The 20,166-nt window shown below is 45.3% G+C and overlaps 1 protein-coding gene across 5 annotated transcripts; it reads left to right on the top strand.

Moving 5' to 3' along the window:
• The first annotated feature begins 1,743 nt into the window (after positions 1-1,743).
• MRPL48 (mitochondrial ribosomal protein L48) lies at positions 1,744-19,751 on the top strand. 5 transcript variants are annotated; one of them, XM_045022095.1, is made up of 9 exons: positions 2,275-2,290; positions 3,513-3,550; positions 5,062-5,114; positions 6,313-6,350; positions 9,016-9,101; positions 9,870-10,042; positions 14,348-14,450; positions 15,519-15,608; positions 19,485-19,751. In XM_045022095.1, exons 3-9 carry the CDS (start codon positions 5,083-5,085, stop codon positions 19,557-19,559), a joined length of 597 nt encoding a protein of 198 aa, XP_044878030.1. In that variant the 5' UTR covers positions 2,275-2,290; positions 3,513-3,550; positions 5,062-5,082; the 3' UTR covers positions 19,560-19,751. The 5 variants fall into 5 exon arrangements, with proteins under 5 accessions (XP_044878009.1, XP_044878034.1, XP_044878015.1 ...); XM_045022074.1 differs by lacking the exons at positions 2,275-2,290; positions 3,513-3,550 and adding an exon at positions 1,744-1,821; XM_045022099.1 differs by lacking the exons at positions 2,275-2,290; positions 3,513-3,550 and adding an exon at positions 2,107-2,139.
• Positions 19,752-20,166: the final 415 nt, after the last annotated feature.

Genomic DNA, 20,166 nt, shown 5'->3' on the forward strand with positions numbered 1-20,166 from the left:
GCACTGGAATGGGTTACCTAGGGAGGTGGTGGAATCTCCTTCCTTATTGGTTTTTAAGGTCAGGCTTGACAAAGCCCTGGCTGGGATGATTTAGTTGGGAATTGGTCCTGCTTTGAGCAGGGGTTTGGACTAGATGACCTCCTGAGGTCCCTTCCAACTCTGTTATTCTATGAAAATCTATCCTTTTGTAGTTAATACACTTATTTTATGTTTTAATCCAAACCAGTGTGCATTTGACTAAGGCAGGGATTCTCAAACTGGGGGTTGTTACCCCTCGGGGGGCCTCCACCCCCAAGCCCCGCTTTGCCTCCAGCATTTATAATAGTGTTAAATAAAAAAAAAAGTGTTTTTAATTTTTAAGGGGAGGTCACACTCATAGGTTTGCTGTGTGAAAGGGGTCACCAATACTGAAGTTTGAGAAACACTGGACTAAGGGATCTGGGGAAAATCTCAGCTTGATTACCACACGTGTGCATGGTCGTCTTCACATTAAGGGAAAGGGGGACTGGGTGTTACAACAAGGCAGGTTTGACCAGAGCTCTGGGGTCCTAGGCTGGTGGTTAGAGAAACAGCATGTGACTGCAGCTGGGTGTGTCCCTACCTGTGTGAATGCTGGTGAAAGTGCAAGCTTGGAGGACTTTGGAACTTGTCACAGCAGCGCAGTGTGAGAGGGAGCCCAGGCTGGTGGGTCAAGGGGCTCAGTGGTACCCCAGTTCCAGGTGGCACCCTGGGGGGAACACATCACACCCACCTTATAATGGTTTAATCTAGCCCACACTTCCCTAGTTTGCTTATGAGAATGTCATGCGGGACTGTGTCAAAAGCCTTATTAAAATCAAGATATATCACGTCTACTGCTTCCTCCCATCTACTATGTACCAAATGTGAGCTACTTGGCAGGGCTGGTATTAATTTCCCTCTATATGTGTTACTAATATAACACATGATTCATAGAACCATTGAAGTTGGATGGACTTGTTACATCACCTAGTCTACACCCTATTCATCTTTCAATTAACAACAGCAAAATATAAATCGCTCTGCATGTTCAGATAAAGGAATTAAAATGTCATGCTGCAGGTCATTAGAAGACTGGCAAAATTCAAGAGGTCAATTACACTTCCTGGTTCTCATGCACTAGAATAAGGCTGTTGCATTAGGGGTTCCAGTGCTGCAGGGAAATTAAAAAAAAAGAAAAGAAATTGAAAATGCAACACAGTTGATGACATGCTTTACAAGCCAGGCTGACTGCAGAGGAATTGTATTATTTTAGTCAGTTTTCCTCCGCAGCTGATCCTGCTTATTTAGTACTTTTATGCTTGAGTTTAGCGCTATTCCTTGGCTGCTAGTACCCATGCAAAAAGCAGGGGAGGGAGAGACAAAAAATAATGATGATGAAAAAGGACTGTGGGAGCTGCATCAGCAGTTCCAATGCTCACCATAATAAATGAACAAAACAGATGTTAAGAACGCCTTAAAAGATCAGAACATATATGAGTGGGTATAGAAAACCCACAAGGTGTTTAAAGGACTTGCCAACACAGCACATGCACATGAGTGGACATAGATACACGGATATGGGCAAACATGGACACTCATGCATCTCTGAGGTAGTCATGTGGACCCTGACACCTCAGTATGTGAGCACTGCCCTATGGTTAATGCATTTATCCTCAAAACCCACCTCCACACAGGAAGTCTGGTGGGGAGCAGGGACCTGAACCTGCCTCTCTCAAGACCTAGGCTAATACCTCAGTGATGGAATTTTTCCTGCACCTAGTATTGTGCAGAGGAAACAATTGGACACGCCCCAACACTGAGGTATTAAAATACTCCCCCCCCGCCCCCCAGCGCAGCTCTAGGGCCAGACGTGCCCTGCCCCACGCTGTCCTTGTGTGGAGGCCCAGGGGGAGTGCAGGCAGGCAGGGCTGAGCACCCAGGCTGCTGTGACATGCCACCTCCCTGCATTCCTCCTGCAAGGGAACCCCCTTCCCCAGAGCACGAGCCATGCGGGGTCCCCGCTGGCCTGCCCGAGCCCTGCCCGACTAATGGCGTCGGGGGTCGGTATCCTCCCTTCGGGGGAGGGGAACCTGCGGCCCGGGGAGGAGACGGGGGAACCGAGTTGCTGCGGAACTGCAGGTGCGAGGCTCAGGGAGTGAGGGGGAGACACATTCAGCAGGACCTGGAGCGCGGGGGACGCGTTTGCCTGCCGGGCTCGGCCCGCTCTTCCGGCCGGGCGTTCGCTGTCGGGGCCGGGCGGCGGGCGAGGATGTGCTCGGCGCTGGGGAAGGTATTTGCACCGGGGGGCGGGTGCCGGGGACTAGGGGTTGCGGGGAAGGTGTTGGGCGCGGACCATAACACGAGCCCAGGTGCAGTCATTGGCAAAGCCCCGCTCAGACCCACTCAGCCGGGGCTGCCCGACCTGCCCCGCCCAGGCGTTTGTTGGTAAGTTACTGGGAGCCCAAGTGCGGCGCTCGTAGATTTAAGGCCAGCGAGTCCATAGCGATCGTCTAGTCCAGGGGTCGGCAGCCTTTCAGCAGCGTTTGCCGAGTCCTCATTTATTCACTCCGATTTCAGGTTTCACGTGCCGGTCACACATGTTAACGTTTTTAGAAGGTCTCTTTCTATAAGCCTACGTACAACAATAGCTTAGTTATGTATTATAAAGTAAACAAGGTTTTTAAAATGTTTAAGAAGCTTAATTTAAAATTAAATTAATATGCAGAGCCCCCCTGGACCAGGACCCGGGCAGTGTGAGTGCCTCTGAAAATCAGCTCGTGTGCCGTCTTTGGCATGCGTGCCATAGGTTGCCTACCCTGATCTAGTCTGACCTCCTGCACATGGTAGACCACAGAGTTTCTCAAGCCCACTCCTGCAATATGCCCACAACCTCCGACTGAGTTACTGACATCCTCAAATCATGATTCAAAAACTTCAAATGAGAGAAAATCCACCACTTTCACAAATTCAATCTAGCCAGTGACCCATGTCCCATGCCGTGGAGTGAGGTGACCCCCCCCCCCAGGGTCTCTGCCACTCTGAGCTGGGAGAAAATTCCTTCCCAACCCCAAGTATTGTGCAGTCAGTTAGACCCTGAGCATGTGGACAAGACTCACCAGCCAGTCACCCGGGGAAGGATTCTCTGTAGTAACTCAGAATCCTCCCACTCTAGTGTCCCATCTCTAGGTCTTAGAACTGTTTGCTGATAGCAGTTGCAGATGGGCCATATACCATTGTAGGCAGTCTCATCATACCATCCCCTCCATAAACTGATCAAGCTCAGTCTTGCAGCCAGTTGGGTCCTCCCACCCCCGCTTTCCTTGCAAGGCTGTTCTGATGGTTAGAAACCGTATAATTTCAAGCCTAAAATTATTGAGAGCCAGTTTATATCCATTTGTTCTTTTGTCAACATTGGCGCTTAACTTAAATAATTCCTCTCACTCCTTGGTGTTTATTCATGTGATGTATTTATAGAGAGCAGTCATATCTTCTCTCCTCCTTCGTTTGGTTAGGCTAAGTGAGCCAAACTCCTTAAGACTCCTCTCATAAGGTAGGTTCTCCATTTCTCTGATCATCTTAGTAACCCTTCTCTGCACCTGTTCCAGTCTGAATTCATCTTTCTTAACATGGGAGATTCTTAGGCTATGTCTACACAATAAGTGCTAGTGCGGCACAGTAGTGTAGGCACTTGTTATGGTGATGGAAGAGTTTTTTCCATTGCTATAATAAATCCATCTCCCTGAGAGGTGGTAGCTAAGTTGATGGCACAATACTTCCATTGATGTAGCAGTGTCTATACAAGGGCTTAGATGGGCTTAACTATGTCTCTTGGGTGTGAAATTTTCACACCCCTGAGCACCATAAAGTCAACCTAAGTTTTGGGTGTAGACCAGGTCTTATTTATTGTGAAAAGGAGTTGAATATAGTCACCCTTCTCCTTCATATGGAAAGTCCCATGTTCCTGTGCTGATTACAGATCCTCTGCTTGCATCAGGAGAGACCACACAAGTACCCATGGGCTGAACTATTGAACTCTATGGGTCATGCTTTGGCCACCCCTTCATTCCTCAAGGGCCAATGTGGGATTGTTTCCAATAGTGCATTTTGTATCAGAAAGCACTATTGTTCAGTGTTTAGATCACGATAGTGGGAGTCAGGAGAACTTGGTTCTGTGACCTCGGCAAGTCACTTATTCTCTCTGTGCCTCACTTCCTTCATCTGTAAAATGGAGAGATCTGAAGATGTGTCTACATTGACAATTTTATGGAAATATCCCAAGTGGTGCACTGAAACCAGTGCAAATCCTCCAGTGTTAGCAATGGCAAACAATGCGAACAGTAGGGTGAGCTGGTCACCAGATGTCTTACCTCCGTGTCGTCTTCCCCTATACTAGACAAGGTATGGTAAAAACATTAGTGCCTTGTCTCTGCTACCACTCCAGATGTGGCTACAACCAGAGGAGCCAGTAGGAGATATTCTGAAAATGTCTAGTGTAGACAAGGCTTAAATACTGAGCTCTTGTTGGATACTTAAAGCACTTCAGTCTGTCTTATCTTTTCTTTTGATATTTTTCCTCCTATCATAAATTATGTCAGATACTTTGGGTGGATGCTAGATATTATCACAGAGAAGAGGAATTGTATCTTTACCAAATCAGATACAACTGGAGTAAATGGGAAGGTAATTGATATAATTAGTTAGTTAAAGTTGACGTCAATGGAGTGACACTAGGGTTGAATTTGGTCGGTAGTGGATCCCTTAATATCAAGCTACTGGAATTCACATGTAAAAGTGACAGAGTGTATGAAAGAGAAATTACAGTCATCTATCTTTCTGTTATTCTGTCCCCTTTTGTGTTGTAGCAGTGTACTGAGAAGTGATGATTTGCTTTAGGCCAATGAAAACTGGTTGGGAAGTTTATTGGTACATTATGAAGTTACCGAATTTTGTTAGGGAAGATGCATTCCAAGAGGAATAAGCTAACAACTGACTGCTTTGAAAACCTTCTTGATGCTTTTCTTACATGTTTGTTTGTGTTCTAACAATGTTGGCTTGTTGTAGGTGCTATGCCTGGGGAAGGAAATGTTTCTAAAACAGGCATTTGCTCTTAGCAGGTAAGGATTTTGAAATCTGACTGAGCAAATGTAAGATTCAAGATAACATTTTTATATCCTGTCTCTTTTACAAACTGGCCTGGCAAACTTATAAAATCAATTACAAAAATCACTATACAGTTGAAAAATAATATCAGAGAAAGGTAAAACATTGAGATATAGTGAAAGGAATGTTTCATATGACACCTGGAAGCTGATGGAATAGCAGGATATGTAAAAGAGATGGTTCCTTGCACCATCAGTGTAAGAAGAATGGTCTAGTGCATGGGTGTCAAACTCAAAACCCAGATCAGGTGTGCATGATGTATTTGTGGCTCACATGCCAAACTCAGACTGTGCAGAATGTAAACTTTTTTTTAATGACCAAAAAAAAGTGTTGTTTTTCTAGACATCATGGCTGCAGCCATAATCTTCCAAATGTAATGGGAGGGGGGGTGTAAACCAATGTCATGATGTCTGTCTGAATTTGCAGAGAGCTGAAAAATGAGTCAGAGGGGTGACCTGCTCCTTATGAATTTGATCGGTGTATCATCTCTAAAGCCCACTGATAGTGGTGTAATGTCAGTATTAACGGATCACTGTAGCAAATGGAATGGTTGGGGGGCGGGAGTGAAGCCCTCGAGGGGTGGGAATTGGGAGTTCCTGCAGAGAAAGACATACAAGAATAATTAAAAGTTTTAGTTACTATGTAAAAGCTATATTATCTCCTTGATCTTTTGTGCTCCTCCCACTGACATCAGTGGAGTCTTCACTGGGGATCAAGCAGAGTATGCCATCCTGAATTCTCACCCCAACTCCCAACAGAACGAAACACAGAATTTGCCTCTCTCTTTTCCCCCAAATGAGTTTGACACCCTGGGTCTAGCAGATTGTGACTTGGGATACCTGGGGTCGATTCCCAGCTCAACCCAGACACCATGTCTGACCTTGGGCAAGTCATTTAATCTGTCCTGTGAGGATAATGCTACCCTATCCAACTGTGGTGGTGTGAGGGTAACATCCATTAATGGGTGTGAGGTGCATAGATAATGCAGTAACGAGGGCCGTAGTGTAATGATCTAATCCATTTTCCACACTCTCTGCCTATAAGACCTGTCACTCAAGAATAATGACTCCATTTAGAGACTGAAAATCTGTACAGTACTTTGATAAATGAAACAACAATAGCTTTTAACTTTCATCCTGGCTTTTCCTTTAGAGTAACAGCGGCCAGAGAGAGCCCCATCTGTGCTGTAGGTAAGAACTCACTGTAGATTTTGAATACAATACACTAAAAACCTTCTTGTACCTGAAACAAATATTCACACTTGAGCCATCATGTCACCTTGCTATTTAATTCTTTAAACCAAATTTGAGCTGATTGATGGTGTTGTAATGAATAATTCAGATGGGCACTGGGCCAGCATTCAGTCACACCTGGATCTGACTGCAAATCCTCCTCTTGTTCCATTCCTGGGATGGCTAAGCAGAGAGTCCTAGACAGACTGACTTTATGTTGTAGAGAAACATCTGCTAGAGACTATGGGCTGTAATCACAAAGAAATGTAGTGTCCCCACACTTAACTTTTAGGCGCCTAGAAAATCCCTGGGATTCACAGAGCTTAGTGTGGCATCTCAGCTTCGTGTACATTTTGGGGAAAGGTGCCTCAGAATGGGATTCACAGAAGCCAGCACACTAGGTGGCTCTCCGCCTAAGATAGCTAATGGGAGATGCCAAGGAGAGGGATGTGTTCTAAGCCCTGCCCCTCTTCCTGCACCTAAATCCAGCCTGCAGGGAGGTACCTTCCTCTGCTTGGGATTCTTATCTGCAAACTTTCTCTTGGGGTTATGCGTCTGCCCCATTTTTGGAAGAAGCTGGGTGGAGGAGGACTTCCCTCATAACATTTAACCCAGTGGTTAGTGTAGTCACCTGGGCTGTGGGAGACTCCTGGTTCAATTCTGCTCTCCGCCTGATGAGAAGGGATTTGAACAGGGATCTGCTACTTAGCTGAGTGTGCTAGCCTTGGGGCTATGGTATGTTCTGATATGAGTCTCTCCTGTTGAAGCTGTCCCACTGGGATAAATCATTTAAAAATTGACTGGAGCAGGGGGACTGGACTCTGTGTCTCCCACCTCCCAAGTGAGTGCTCTAGCCACCAGGCTAGGAAGGTTTCACTTGCTCTCTCTGTCCCAATGATTTTTTTATTATTTATTGCCAGAGGAACAGCTTCAACAGAAGAGACCGAGGGAGCCCCATATCAGAATATCCAATAGACCAGTGTCTAAGACACTCACCTGAGAGGTGGCAGATCCCTGTTCAGATCCCTTTTCCTCATCAGGTGGAGGGGGAAGGTGAATGGGGGGTCTCCTACATCCTAGGTGAGTACCTTAACCACTGGGCTAAAAGTTATGAAGGAATCTTCTCACTCCTGTTCTCCCCTTTCCTGCCTTCCCCCCCGCAGCCATTTGAGGTAAGCTTGCCTACAGGTGCCTGATCCAATAGGTAAGCTCTGGGCATTATCTGATTGGGTCCCACAGGTGAGTAGTTAGGTGGACGAACAGCAGCTGAAGGTTTTTTTGTGAATCCCAGTGGGGCCCGATTCTGAGATTTAGGTGCCTAAAGTGGTAGGCAGTCACCTGAGTCCTTTTGTGAATCTAGCCCAATATTCCCTGTCTACACTGGGTCAGGAACTCTTAGTGGAACCAGTCTGAAACCCAATTTAAGGTTAAACCCATCTACACTTCAATATCTATTGTGCTGGTGGATTCTGTTACAACACAGTAGTCCTCTGACATGATTAAAACACAGTTTGGTCTTGAAGTGTAGACAGGATCTAGTATGTTCTTGAACCCTGCTGGTTCAAGGTATTGTACTTTCAGTCTAAAATATCACCTGACTCTGGGGTGCGCTTATTAAAGTTAAGGCTGCAGGGACAGCACTTTGCCCCAGAGTCATGAGAAGAAACAAGGGCTTGTCATTTCTTCGGATACGTGAATATTTGAAGCAGGGCTGGATTTAAGGATAACTGGGATCCTGGATCCATCACAGTTTCACCACTGCCATCATGCTCCAGCCCTTTCCATGCTGAACTCCTTGAATGTCCTCCTGGTTGGGATCCCTTCCCTTTCTCCCAGTCTATTGTGGTCTGCCAAGTCACTACCCTTTCCTCATTTATATCTCACCTGAGAACTTGACAAGAGACAATGGGACATGCCCCCGCCATATTTGTTGCACATATTTACTCCCCCTCATTACTTAACCACTGTGGTGTGTTGGGTACATGACTAACCCTGAGTAACCTACACGTGGACTGGGGCAGGGACGTGTCTTCTGTGTGAAGCATCTTGCCCACCTCTGGCCACTCTAAACAGTGGTTCTCAACCAGGGGTATGCTTACCTCTGGGGGTCCAGCAACTCATCTAGATAGTTACCTAGTTTTACAATAGGCTACATAAAAAGGAAGCGCAAACTAAAACTTCATACAATGACTTGTTACTGCTCTATATACTATACACTGAAATGTAAGTACAATATTTATATTCCAGTTGATTTATTTTATAATCATATGGTAAAAATGAGAGAGTCAGCAATTGTTCAGTAACAGTGTGGCTGTGACACTTTTGTATTTTTATGTCTGATTTTGTAAGCAAGTAGTTTTTAAGTGAGTGAAGCTTGGGGGTACGCAAGACAAATCAGACTCTTGAAAGGGGCTCAGTAGTCTGGAAAGGTTGAGAACCACTGATCTAAAACACCTAATTACAGACAGAAAGACTCTTCTTCCAGGTTTCTACCCTTGCCAGCCCCACCTCTCCTCAGTAGATTCCTGGTGACTCCTATCTTCAATACTGTTACTGCTTTGTCAGGAGAGGAGTTGTCTGACCTTTAACTTGAAACATATTTGTTCTGTCTTCCTCTTTAAAGGCAGCACGTTGCTGAGCTGCAACAGACACTACAGGTCCCAGCCTACCCATGGCATTGGGAGGTTCAGACACCTGCTTCCACCGGAGGTAGGTTTTTCAGTGCTCAGACAGTGCTGACTTTCAGTTTATTCGGATACATTTACAGACTAATTAAAATGTTGGTGCTGCTAATTCTATGGGCTTCTGAATATACAAGCGAAGACTATGCTGTTTTCCTTCTGCTTCTCCCAGCAGAGATTGTTGTGCAGTAAGAAATAGCTTATTCAAAGCACTACACAAATATTTTCTTGTGTCCATTACTTCCTTATTTAAGTCTCTAAATGGTTTGGCTAATCAAAACAACTAATTATGTTGAACTTAACCAAACCAATCACAAGCCGTTGCTGAATATTAGCAAGTAAAGTCTTGGTCCATTTTGAACTTTTTTACGTTACCTGGAATTTGGAAGAGACATTTCTGGAACAGTGAAACAATAATTCATCTAGACAGGTGCCTCAAAGGCAGAGGCTGAGTTAGAAGCAGTTTGTTCCAACTCCTTAGTTCCTTCTGGAAGAAGTAGTTTTTCATGCTAAGCATACATTGTCCAGATGAGTGTGGTGCCTTTATAGGGCCTGTCATCCCAGGACCTCAACCAATTAAGCCTCAGAACACTTCTGTAAATTAGGTGTTATCCTGATTTTACAGCTGGGAAAATGAGCACTGGGGAGCCTTGACTTGCCCAAGATTAATCAGCAAACCAGCGTTAGAGCTGGGTATAGAGTCCAGGCTACCAGTCCACTGCTCTAACCACTACTGGGCATGAATCTTGTGGTTAGACTTTCCAAGAATGCTGAAGGGTAGTTCACTTTCTTACAGCCTTCAAAGAAGAAAAGGGACAGGATACGGATGAAGGAGATTTGTGCTGGATCAGATCATGAATATGGAGACCTGAACATACAGATGACGGCGTATGACATGTGCCTGGTGGAGCATTTTGCTCAATATGTTCATAAACTCTGCAACCGATTCTCCATTCGAGTGAATGAAAGGTATAAAGGCCACCACTGCATGTCATCTCTGTGTGTTTAACATGTCATCTGTGTGTTTATATGACATGCTGTATGCACTTTGGTCTTGCTCGGATACAGTAAAAAAAATGAGAGCCTTGCAGGTGAAGGTGTTACACCAGGGATGGGGGAACTTTTTGGCCTAAGGGCCACATCCGGATATGGAAATGAATGCTCACGAAATTGGGACTGGGGTGCGTGAGGGAGTGAGTGCTTTGACTTGGGGTGTGGGCTTCCGGGTGGGGTCAGAAATGAGGAGTTTAGGGTGTGGGAGGGGGCTCTGGGCTGTAGCAGGGAGTTGAGGTGCAGGGGAGTGAGGGCTCCGGCATGGGGTGCAGGCTCTGGGGTGGGTCTGGGTATGAGGGGTTGGGGGTGTAGGAAGGTGTTCCGGGCTGGGACCGAGGGGTTTGGAGGGTGGGAGGGGAGATCAGGGTTGGGGCACAGGAGGAGGAGGTCAGGGGTGCAGGCTCCGGGCAGCGTTTACCTCAAGCAGCGGCATGTCCCCCCTCTGACTCCTATGCAGAGGCGCGGCAAGGCGGCTCTGCATGCTGCCCCGTCCGTAGGCGCTGCCCCTGCAGCTCCCATTGGCCGCGGTTCCCAGCCAATGGGAGCTGCAGGGGTGCTGCTTAGGGTGGGGGCAGTATGCGGAGCCCCTTGGCTGCCCCTACACATAGGAGCTGGAGGGGGGACATGCCACTGCTTCCGGGAGCCACGTGGAGTCATGGCACGTGCGAAGCGGGGGAAGCCCCCGACCCCACTCCATGGTAGGAGCTCGAGCGCGGGATTAAAACCTCTGATGGGCCGTAGTTTTCCCACCCCTGTGACATTTGTGTGTGTCTGAATTTTCCTCTCTGATCTGCATGGTCATTCTCTTGAATTTATTCTGTTCTTTCAGTCTGCATGGGCTCTTGACTGACCTCACTTAGAGCTCTGTTCAAGTAGGAAGAGCCACAGGATGGGTATCAATAGACTGGCTGTGCAGATCACAGGGAAGAATTTAGCTCTCAGTTTTCAGTCAGTGGAGAAAGGGGCATTAGCCAGTGGTCTGAGCACAGGAATGGGGAAGGGGAATTTCTGAGTTCTAATCCTGGATACTCCATGGACTTGCCACCTCTCTGCCCAAGCTTTTCCATCTGCAAAGTGTGTTGACTGATGCCTGCTTACCTCACAGGTCTTGAGGATGGCTGGACGTGGGTAGAGTTCTTTGAAGATGAAAAGTGCCACATATAATTAGAGTCCTAGCCCTCCATGTGTCTTTTCCACATGTTGTGAGGTGTTAAAATGCCCTGTCTCACTTCTGTCGATTGCGCTGGATTCTTTTCCTCTTGACACATTTCTCTTTTGTCTGTTTCTCAGAAAAGAAATGGGGCATGTCATGCAGACAGAGCTTCTGCTGATTTGAGTCAGATTTTGTTCCCGTACATCTGTTGCGTGGATGGATCTCTCCTCACTGCCCCACGTTTAGAGACAAGGTCACTTTTCACCCACTCTGTTTTGATCTTTTGCTCATCTAAAAGCACCGAAAATTACAGTAGCACCATGGAGCTTGGAGCAGGCAGAACAGTGACTTGTGGGCTTTGTCCTACAAATTGCTTGTTCTGCCACAGCTATAATTTTCCTAAAAGTAGGACAAGAGAGCCTTCAAAGGCTGTATTTTAATTTGCTTTCCGAAGACATGGAAAGGCTTGTCACAAGGCAGCTTTCATGAAGGGGCTGGACTGCACCTTTTCAGTTTATAAATAGCAGAGACTAGATGGAACTGGATGTGGGGGGAGAGTTGGACCAGCTCTTCTCCAGGGACCCCGATATTGTTGCCAGGATTTACGCTTTCACTTTGGGGATGTGATGGATCTGATGTGCTGCAGCATTGTCTGCCTGAGTCTGCTGATAGCTTGTAACAACAGCTCTACGATGTGTGAATTATCCTCAATGCGATATTAACTCTGGATGCTAACGATGGCATTTAACATGTCAACATTAACCATTTCCCTGCTGTCCTACAGTGGAGATCTGCAGAGAGGGTTTCATTAAGGAAATGTTCTTTAAATGTATTTTCTTGCCAGGTCCATACTAACCCCACCCCTCTCTTCTAGGTGAGAGTCGTGGTGTTCTCCTCGAGGTAGAGCGGTGGGGTCTCGTGTAACTGTGGTTCCAATGTTAGATCTGAGAAGCTAATTGTGCTGTTCTGAGTGTTCCTGTGGATCATGTAACAGGGCGTGTGACTCCTGCAGGGTCTTTACGGGACGAAACCATGCCATCTGTTTTCAGTTCTGTGAGGGGGATGCACAAAGATTATCTGTAAAAGTCTGCAGCCTTGACCATCCCCTGTGATTATAAGTGCTGATTCCTTTGGGGCCTTCATGGTGTTGTCCAAGGGACCTGTCATAACTACCATGAAAGGATGTTAGCACATATGGGAATCTGTGTCCGAATGCTGTTTAATGTATGCATGGTGCTCACTGTTTAAACCCTATTTAAAAATGTCAGGAAAGTGAATTTACTTTTTTAGACTCTTGTACAGGGGTTCTCAAACTTTCGTACCAGTGACCCCATTCACACAGCAAGCCTCTGAGTGCGACCCCCCCCCCCTTATACATTAAAAACACTTTTTAATATATTTAACACCATTATAAATGCTGGAGGCAAAGTGAGATCTGGGGTAGGGGCTGATAGCTCATGACCCCCCATGTAATAACCTCATGATCCCCTAAGGGGTCCCGACCCCCAATTTGAGAACCCCTGCTCTTGTATGAGGTGCTGCATCACAGCCGTGGAGCTGAGAGTCCTGCATGCATAGACCAGTTGTGCTGGTCTCTTTCTGCAATGTGGATGCACTAGACAAACTGGGACCACTCACTGATTTCTCATAATTCAGTGAACAGCTGTCGAATGGCAGAGACTTACATTAAAAGGATCTTGGATCCCATTTGGATATCCCACGGAGATCAGACTAGATGATCTTATGGTCCCGTCTGCCCTCAAACTCTATGGATCACCAGCCCCCCATTAAATGTTTTAGAACAAGACCCAGAGATGCTAGGAAATTAAAGTGTCTACTGCTCGGTTGCGCCTATGAATAGTTACAGGAAGAGCCCACAACCTAGATGACTGTTTCATACCCTAGACTGTAGTTCTTGCATAGATTGTTACTTGTATTGCAGTAATGGCTGCATGTCTCGACAGAGGGCAAGGCCCCATTGTGCTAGGGGCTGTCCACGTAGTAAAGACAAAGTAGGGGAGAAAAGAAATATTAGCCCCCTTTGACTGAGGCCAGAGATATTTAAGGCTAGGACTTGTGAAGGTTGGGACTATAACAGGGTTTAAAAGAGAACTAGATACATTCATGGAGGTTAAGTCCATTAATGGCTGTTAACCAGGATGGGTAAGGAATGGTGTCCCTAGCCTCTGTTTGTCAGAGGGTGGAGATGGATGGCAAGAGAGAGATCACTTGATCATTACCTGTTAGGTTCACTCCCTCTGGGGCACCTGGCATTGGCCACTGTTGGAAGACAGGATACTGGGCTAGATGGACCTTTGGTCTGACCCAGTATGGTCATTCTTATGTTAAATGATTTGGCCAGGGTCACAAAGGAAGTCTGTGGTTGACCTGGCCATTGAACCCAGACCTCCTGAGTGAGAGTCCAGTGCCTTAACCACAAGATCATCCCTCCTCGCTAATTGAGTTGCAGTACAAGCGGTTCACACAATGGGCCACATTCTGTTCTCATTTGCACCAGTGAAAATCCAGAGTAACACCACTGAAATCTGTGGATTTACACTGACGTAAATGAGAACAGCATTTGCCAAGTATCTCTCTTCTGCACATACTAGGTCCATATTGGTGAAAATAAAGTCTTTCCAAGTAGCATGTTACACCAGCCGTTTCTTATCCTTCTTAATAACCATTGTGAAAGACACAAGTCAGTTACTGCTCATGAAAATAAAACCAGGTACATTAACTATGTACTAGATGTTTGCTTTAAATCTCTCCTTCAACAACAAAGGCATTGAATAAAGTTGTCTCCTTTTGTGTTAGCATTTGTGCCCAAAAGAGCTTCTGGGCAGCAGTAATGCCGTAGACTTCCCTCTTATCTTTGTCCTGTCACACAAGTGGTTATACAGCCCTGCTTGTGTCAACCCCTAAAGCAGTCTACCTTGTTTGCATAGTTAATTTCTCATGAATGCTTCATCTCATCCCATGTTCTCTTCTGATGAAAGTTCCCTCGTTCCTGCCAAGGGCTGTCAACATTTCCCCGATTGCTGATAGCTGAATTGTTGTTTCTACAGCTATGCGATGCCCACTAAAACCATGGAGGTGATGCTTCTGCAGGAGCAAGGGTCCAGGCAGTACCTAGATGCTGTTCTTACAACCCACCAGCGAGTTGTACAGGTATGAAATTTTGTTTGCCTATAATGACGCTCTGCTCTTGCATAGCACTTTACTTCTGAGGCTCTCAAAGCACCGAACTCACTCTCTAGTCTAACCACTTGTGTGTGGAAATTGAGGCACGAAGAAGTTAATTAACTAAAAGTCACACAATGAGCCACTTGCAGAATGGAGAGCCCAGAAGGCTTGTCTGCCAGCTGTAACGATTAGAGGTACTATCTCTTTTACACTGAATGGTAGACAATACAGATGGAAAAGTCATAACGAGATATTTGCCCAAACCCCCCTTCACTGGCCCCTATCGCTGTGAAGTGGGCTATAATAATTTTTTAAAGCTCGCTGGTTATATTGACCCTTCGCAGTTTTTAAACTAGAATCTGTTTCCTCAGTGATGCTTTCCTCCTCGTCTTATAGCTGCATACACTCAGTCTTGTGGTTAAACCTGTTCTGGGTTAAACTTGCAAAGCTTTAAAAGGGAGACGTTTTCCATGGCACAGAGCTGATGCTGAGAACTTTCAGAGTTGACACTGGAGTCCCAAGTTTTCCATGGCAGCGTCTGTGGTAGGGATCCGGCCATTAGCGACAATTTAACCTGAATTAAAAAAACTATGCTGTGCATGGATGTGTCTCTAGATCTACACACCAACACATACATCTGTGTGTCAATCTTTCTGCTTCTCAGTAGCAGAGCTAAAGAAGTTAAGTGGTATAAGAAAGGGACAAGGGATGTCTTTTCAACTGAGTCAGAAAAACAGTGAGGTGGAGAGATACAAAATACATGCTTCAGACAGCAGCAGCTGCAGTGGAGGTTCTCGCACAGACAGTGGGGATACTGTGGGCAGGGTGGGGGGTTGTGCATGTCAAAACTGGGCACGTTGGGGTACAGTGTGCATGGAAGATGCCCTGTAAATTAAAGTTATGTACATTGGCCCAGAGTGGTTGGACTGTAAGGGTCTTGTTTGGGCTCTGCCTTGGGCTTGCATTGAAATCGACTCCTTTGCTGTGTCATTAATGTAAAAGGTTCGCCCGGTGTTTGGCTTTTCTCCTGCAGCATTTCATTTCTTCTTTCAGATCAGTGGTTTGAGTTCAACATTTGCTCCTGTACTCTTGGAGGTTATTCAGAGTAACCAGCCCGAAGGGGTCCATCTGTCAGTGAAAGAGGTACCTTTACGTTTACTGACGTGTTCACATTTAGAAAGTGTTTACTATGTATGTGGTGAAATCTGCCTCACAACAGCACAGAACAAGGTCTTGATCCTGAGAAGACCCACCTCTCCCATTGATGTGTGGGTGCCCACTGTGCCTCAGATTCAGGCCCCACTTGGTCAGTTGGCCTACGTGAGACTCTGCTCATTGACCAGTGCCCTGGATAGCATTTGGACTTCCGTATCCCATGACGTGCCTCCCCTGCCACCAGCACCTTTCCAACCAACTCCCATTACCACCCATGAGGAGAGTGGATGGTAAATGGCTTTGCACCTAGAGAAAATCCCTGTGGTTCAGAGTAGGATACTTTCCTTTCAGTACTACGTAGCGCGTGTACTGCACCTTTCATCCAAGGATCACAGAGCTCTTTATGGAGCAGGGAAGTACTGTCCCTCTTTTACTGGTGAAGAAGCAGATTGATAATTGACTTGCACAAGATTAAAGAGTTGAGTCGGTGGCAGACTAGGAATGGAACCCGGTGCCCTCCTGTAACTATTAGATCACACTTCCTCCCGGGAAGGAGTTTTGTTTGCTTTCTGCAGAAGCTTATTCTTATATTCAGTTTCACCAGAGCACTGAGGCGGGCCAGAGTTCACACTCCTGAGCTGGGCTCTGGGTAGATAGAACCTTTGCTGCACTGTGGGGGTGTGAGGAAAATTTAAGCCTTCAAGCCACCATACATTGTATGTCCTTGTATTACAAAAGCAAATGAGCTCTGGGAAGCTCTATTTATTCAAGGTAGGTTTTGTGGACCAAAAAATATGCAATGTCAGTGATGGTCTCTGCATCCATGGACTACATTAGCCTTTGGTAACCCACAAGAGACGTGTGTGGAGCTCCGGATGGTCTTGTGAAGTTCTGGAGAGATGGCAGCGCTACGATAGTGCCTGAATACGAAGGGGATAGGAACTATCGTAATAAGTAAAGGACTGAATCAAAGGGCTTTGGTGAGCTTTGGATCAGGCCCTAAAATAGGTAGATCTTCCATTTCCCCCTCCTTCCAATAAAATAAACTGTATCTGTCTCTGAAAATGAACTTCGACAATTTGCATTGATAACTGCACTTAACCATCTCCATGTGTTTAATGGTTTGCCCAGTTTTGTTTACTCCTAACTTGTGCATCCACAATAGCTCATGATCTGTAAACGTCAGCAGGTAACTCACCAAGCAGGACAGCTACTAGGTGGTTGGTTTGGAACCCTAGGGAAGGGATACATTTCACAGGGTATTGTGTATGCTACCCCAGGCTGTGCGTGCTATTTAGCAGTGCTACCCCAGTCTGCACTGCTTGTTCACTGAGTTAAGACTTCTGCACTCGTGTGCCGATTCTCTTCACTTACGCCAGTGCGACTCCATTGACTTCAGTGGAGTTGTGCCTGAGGTAGGCCATCTTAAGGGGGAGGAGAATCAGACTGTCAGTCACCAGCTTCAGTTAAGTCCCTATTAAGTCTTTTTATAACACATTTTGTTGAAGAAATATAAATTCTTGGCTCTTGGAAAGACTTCTCTTCACAGTTCTGTATGATTCAGTCTCTGCACAAACAAATACTGATATGCAAATAGGCAATGGATTCTGAAGTGTGTGTGGTTCAGGGCAAGGTACTGAGGATTAGAGCCCTTGAATTCTGTTTCTGGCTCTGCCATTAATTCCCTATGTCCTTGGGTGAGTCTCTTAATCTCTCTCTGCCTTCATACTCCCATCTGTAAAACACTGATTCTGAGCCTGCCTTATAGGGGTGATGTAATGCTTGATTTGTTAATGGATGTAAAGTACTTTGGAATCCTGGGCAGAAAGATACTACAGATTAGTTCAAAATAGGACTGTCGATTAAACGCAGTTAACTCACGTGATTAACTCAAAGTTAATTGCGATTAAAAAAATTAATCGTGATTAATCACAGTTTTATTCACACTGCTAAACAATAGGATACCAATTGAAATTTATTAAATATTTTAGGATGTTTTTCTATATTTTCAAATATATTGATTTCAGTTACAACACAGAATACAAAGTGTACAGTGCTCACTTTATATTGTTTAGATTACAAATATTTGCTCTGTAAAAGTGATAAACGAAATACTATTTATTTTTCAGTTCACCTCATACAAGTACTGTAGTGCAATCTCTTTATCGTGAAAGTGCAACTTATAAATGTCGATCTTTTTTTTTTTTGGTTACGTAAATGCACTCAAAACGAACAATGTAAAACTTTAGAGCCTACAAGTCCACTCAGTCCTACTTCTTGTTCAGCCAATCGCTCGGACAAACAAGTTTGTTTACATTTACGGGAGATAATGCTGCCTGCTTCTTATTTACAATGTCACCTGAAAGTGAGAACAGGTGTTCGCATGGCACTTTTGTAGCAGGCATTGTAAGATATTTACATGCCAGATATGCCCCTTTATGCTTCAATCACCATTCCAGAGGACATGCTTCCACACTGATGATGCTCATTAAAAAAAATCATGCGTTAATGAAATTTATGAATGAACTCCTTGGGGGAGAATTGTATGTCTCCTGCTCTGTTTTACCCGCATTCTGCCATATATTTCATGTTATAGCAGTCTCAGATGATGACCCAGCACATGTTGTTCATTTCAAGAACACTGTCACTGCAGATTTGACAAAATGCAAAGAAGGTACCAATGTGAGATTTCTAAACATAGCTACAGCACTCGATCCAAGGTTTAAGAATCTGAAATGCCTTCCCAAAATCTGAGAGGGATGAGGTGTGGACCATGCTTTCTGAAGTCTTAAAAGAGCAACACTCCGATGCAGAAACTACAGAACCCGAACCACCAAAAAAACCAAAATCTGCCTTCTGTTGGTGGCATCTGACTCAGATGATGAAAATGAACGTGCATGGGTCTGCACTGCTTTGGATCGTAGTCAAGCAGAACCCATTGTCAGCATGGACGCATGTCCTCTGGAATGGTGGTTGACACATGAAGAGACTTATGAATCTTTAGCACATCTGGCATGTAAATATCTTGCAATGCCAGCTACAACAGTGCCATGCGAATGCCTGTTTTCACTTTCAGGTGACATTGTAAATAAGAAGCAGGCAGCATTATCTCCTGTAAATATAAACAAACTTGTTTGTCTGAGCGATTGGCTGAACAAGAAGTAGGACTGAGTGGACTTTGTTTTATTTTTGAATGCAGTTATTTTTTTGTACATAATTCTACATTTGCACTACAGTACTTGTATGAGGTGAATTGAAATATTTCTTTTGGTTTTTCAAGTGCAAATATTTGTAGTAAAAAATAAACATAAAGGGAGCACTCTACACTTTGTATTCTGTGTTGTAATTGAAATCAATATATTTGAAAATTTAGAAAACATCAAAAAATATTTAAATAAATGATATTAATTATTTTAGAAATTAAAACATACTGAGTTCCTGAGCTACAATAGCGCTGTATGTCAAGCTCTGTTTTCATGGAGGACAGGTCCATCAATGGCTTTTAGCCAAGGTGGGCAGGGATGGTGTCCCTAGCCTCTGTTTGCCAGAAGCTGGGAATGGGTGACGGGGGATGGATCACTTGATTACCTGTTCTGTTCATTCCCTCTGGGGCACCTGGCATTGGCCACTGTCGGAAGACAGGATACTGGGCTAGATGGACCATTGGTCTGACCCAGTAGGGTCGTTCTTATGAAAATGTTCCAGCACTGCCGGGTTCAGTAGAACTGTGAACACTTACTTACCGCCAAGCCCTTGGTATAGTACAGAACATTTGCATGGCCAATATCAGGAGATAATTGTTTTGCTGCTATTTTGGAACATGATCAAGACTAATTGCTATTTCTCCATTTCTCCTCCCCCCAGCATACAGAGGCGGACTTCAAGGTTCGATTAAAGGCTCGACCGGAACTTGAAGAGCTGATGGCGCAAATGAGCTGAGCCAGTGTCCAGCTAAAACCATCCAATCCATTTCAAAGCCATCTTTGTGACGCTATTCATCCCTTAATTGGCTCCTGGTAGCCTTCAAAGGCAGCTCTTAATACGGTCTTAATGAGATGTTTGTTGCTTGGATGATGTTTCCACTGCTCTGTTAAGGAGCTTATTTTAATGAAGTGAAATGTACCCATTGTGTATCTGACCAACTGGTGCTTTTTCTTAGAGAGATTTACAGCCGTGTGGTGATGAAAAGGCTGGATCGCGTGTCTGATTCCTTCACCCTCATTCCTGTTTGTTCTGCCTTGGGTGCCTTTTCCACCATTGGTTTAGAAATAGAGGGCCCAATCCTGCAGTCTTTTCTCAGGCAAAATTCCCACTGCGGTCTAGAATTGCAAGCTTAAGTTGTGCCTGAAGGTCCTGCTCTAGCCCCCTCCGGAGGAAATAGGATTCTTTCCACTGACTGCTGCGGGAGCTGAGTCGGGCCCAGAGAGAGGGAGGCTAGACAGAGCTAAGATGGAAGGCAGTGATGGACCTCGGTTGTTACCAGCTGCCCTCACTGTTGGGGAGGTGTCTGTCTGTTCTCAATGATCCAGGGAAAGGTGAATGTCAC

The sequence above is a fragment of the Mauremys mutica genome, chromosome 1 (genome assembly GCF_020497125.1).
Source record: "Mauremys mutica isolate MM-2020 ecotype Southern chromosome 1, ASM2049712v1, whole genome shotgun sequence".
In the NCBI taxonomy this organism is placed as follows: Eukaryota; Metazoa; Chordata; order Testudines; family Geoemydidae; genus Mauremys; species Mauremys mutica.

What these genes read in the sequence shown, in the direction of transcription:
- MRPL48 (XM_045022074.1), top strand. Translation starts at nt 1,759, where the DNA reads ATGGAATTTTTCCTGCACCTAGTATTGTGCAGAGGAAACAATTGGACA. An exon ending in CAGGCATTTGCTCTTAGCAG is followed by an intron (nt 5,115 to 6,312) that starts GTAAGGATTTTG and finishes CTTTTCCTTTAG; the next exon opens with AGTAACAGCGGCCAGAGAGA. An exon ending in TCCATCTGTCAGTGAAAGAG is followed by an intron (nt 15,609 to 19,484) that starts GTACCTTTACGT and finishes TCCTCCCCCCAG; the next exon opens with CATACAGAGGCGGACTTCAA.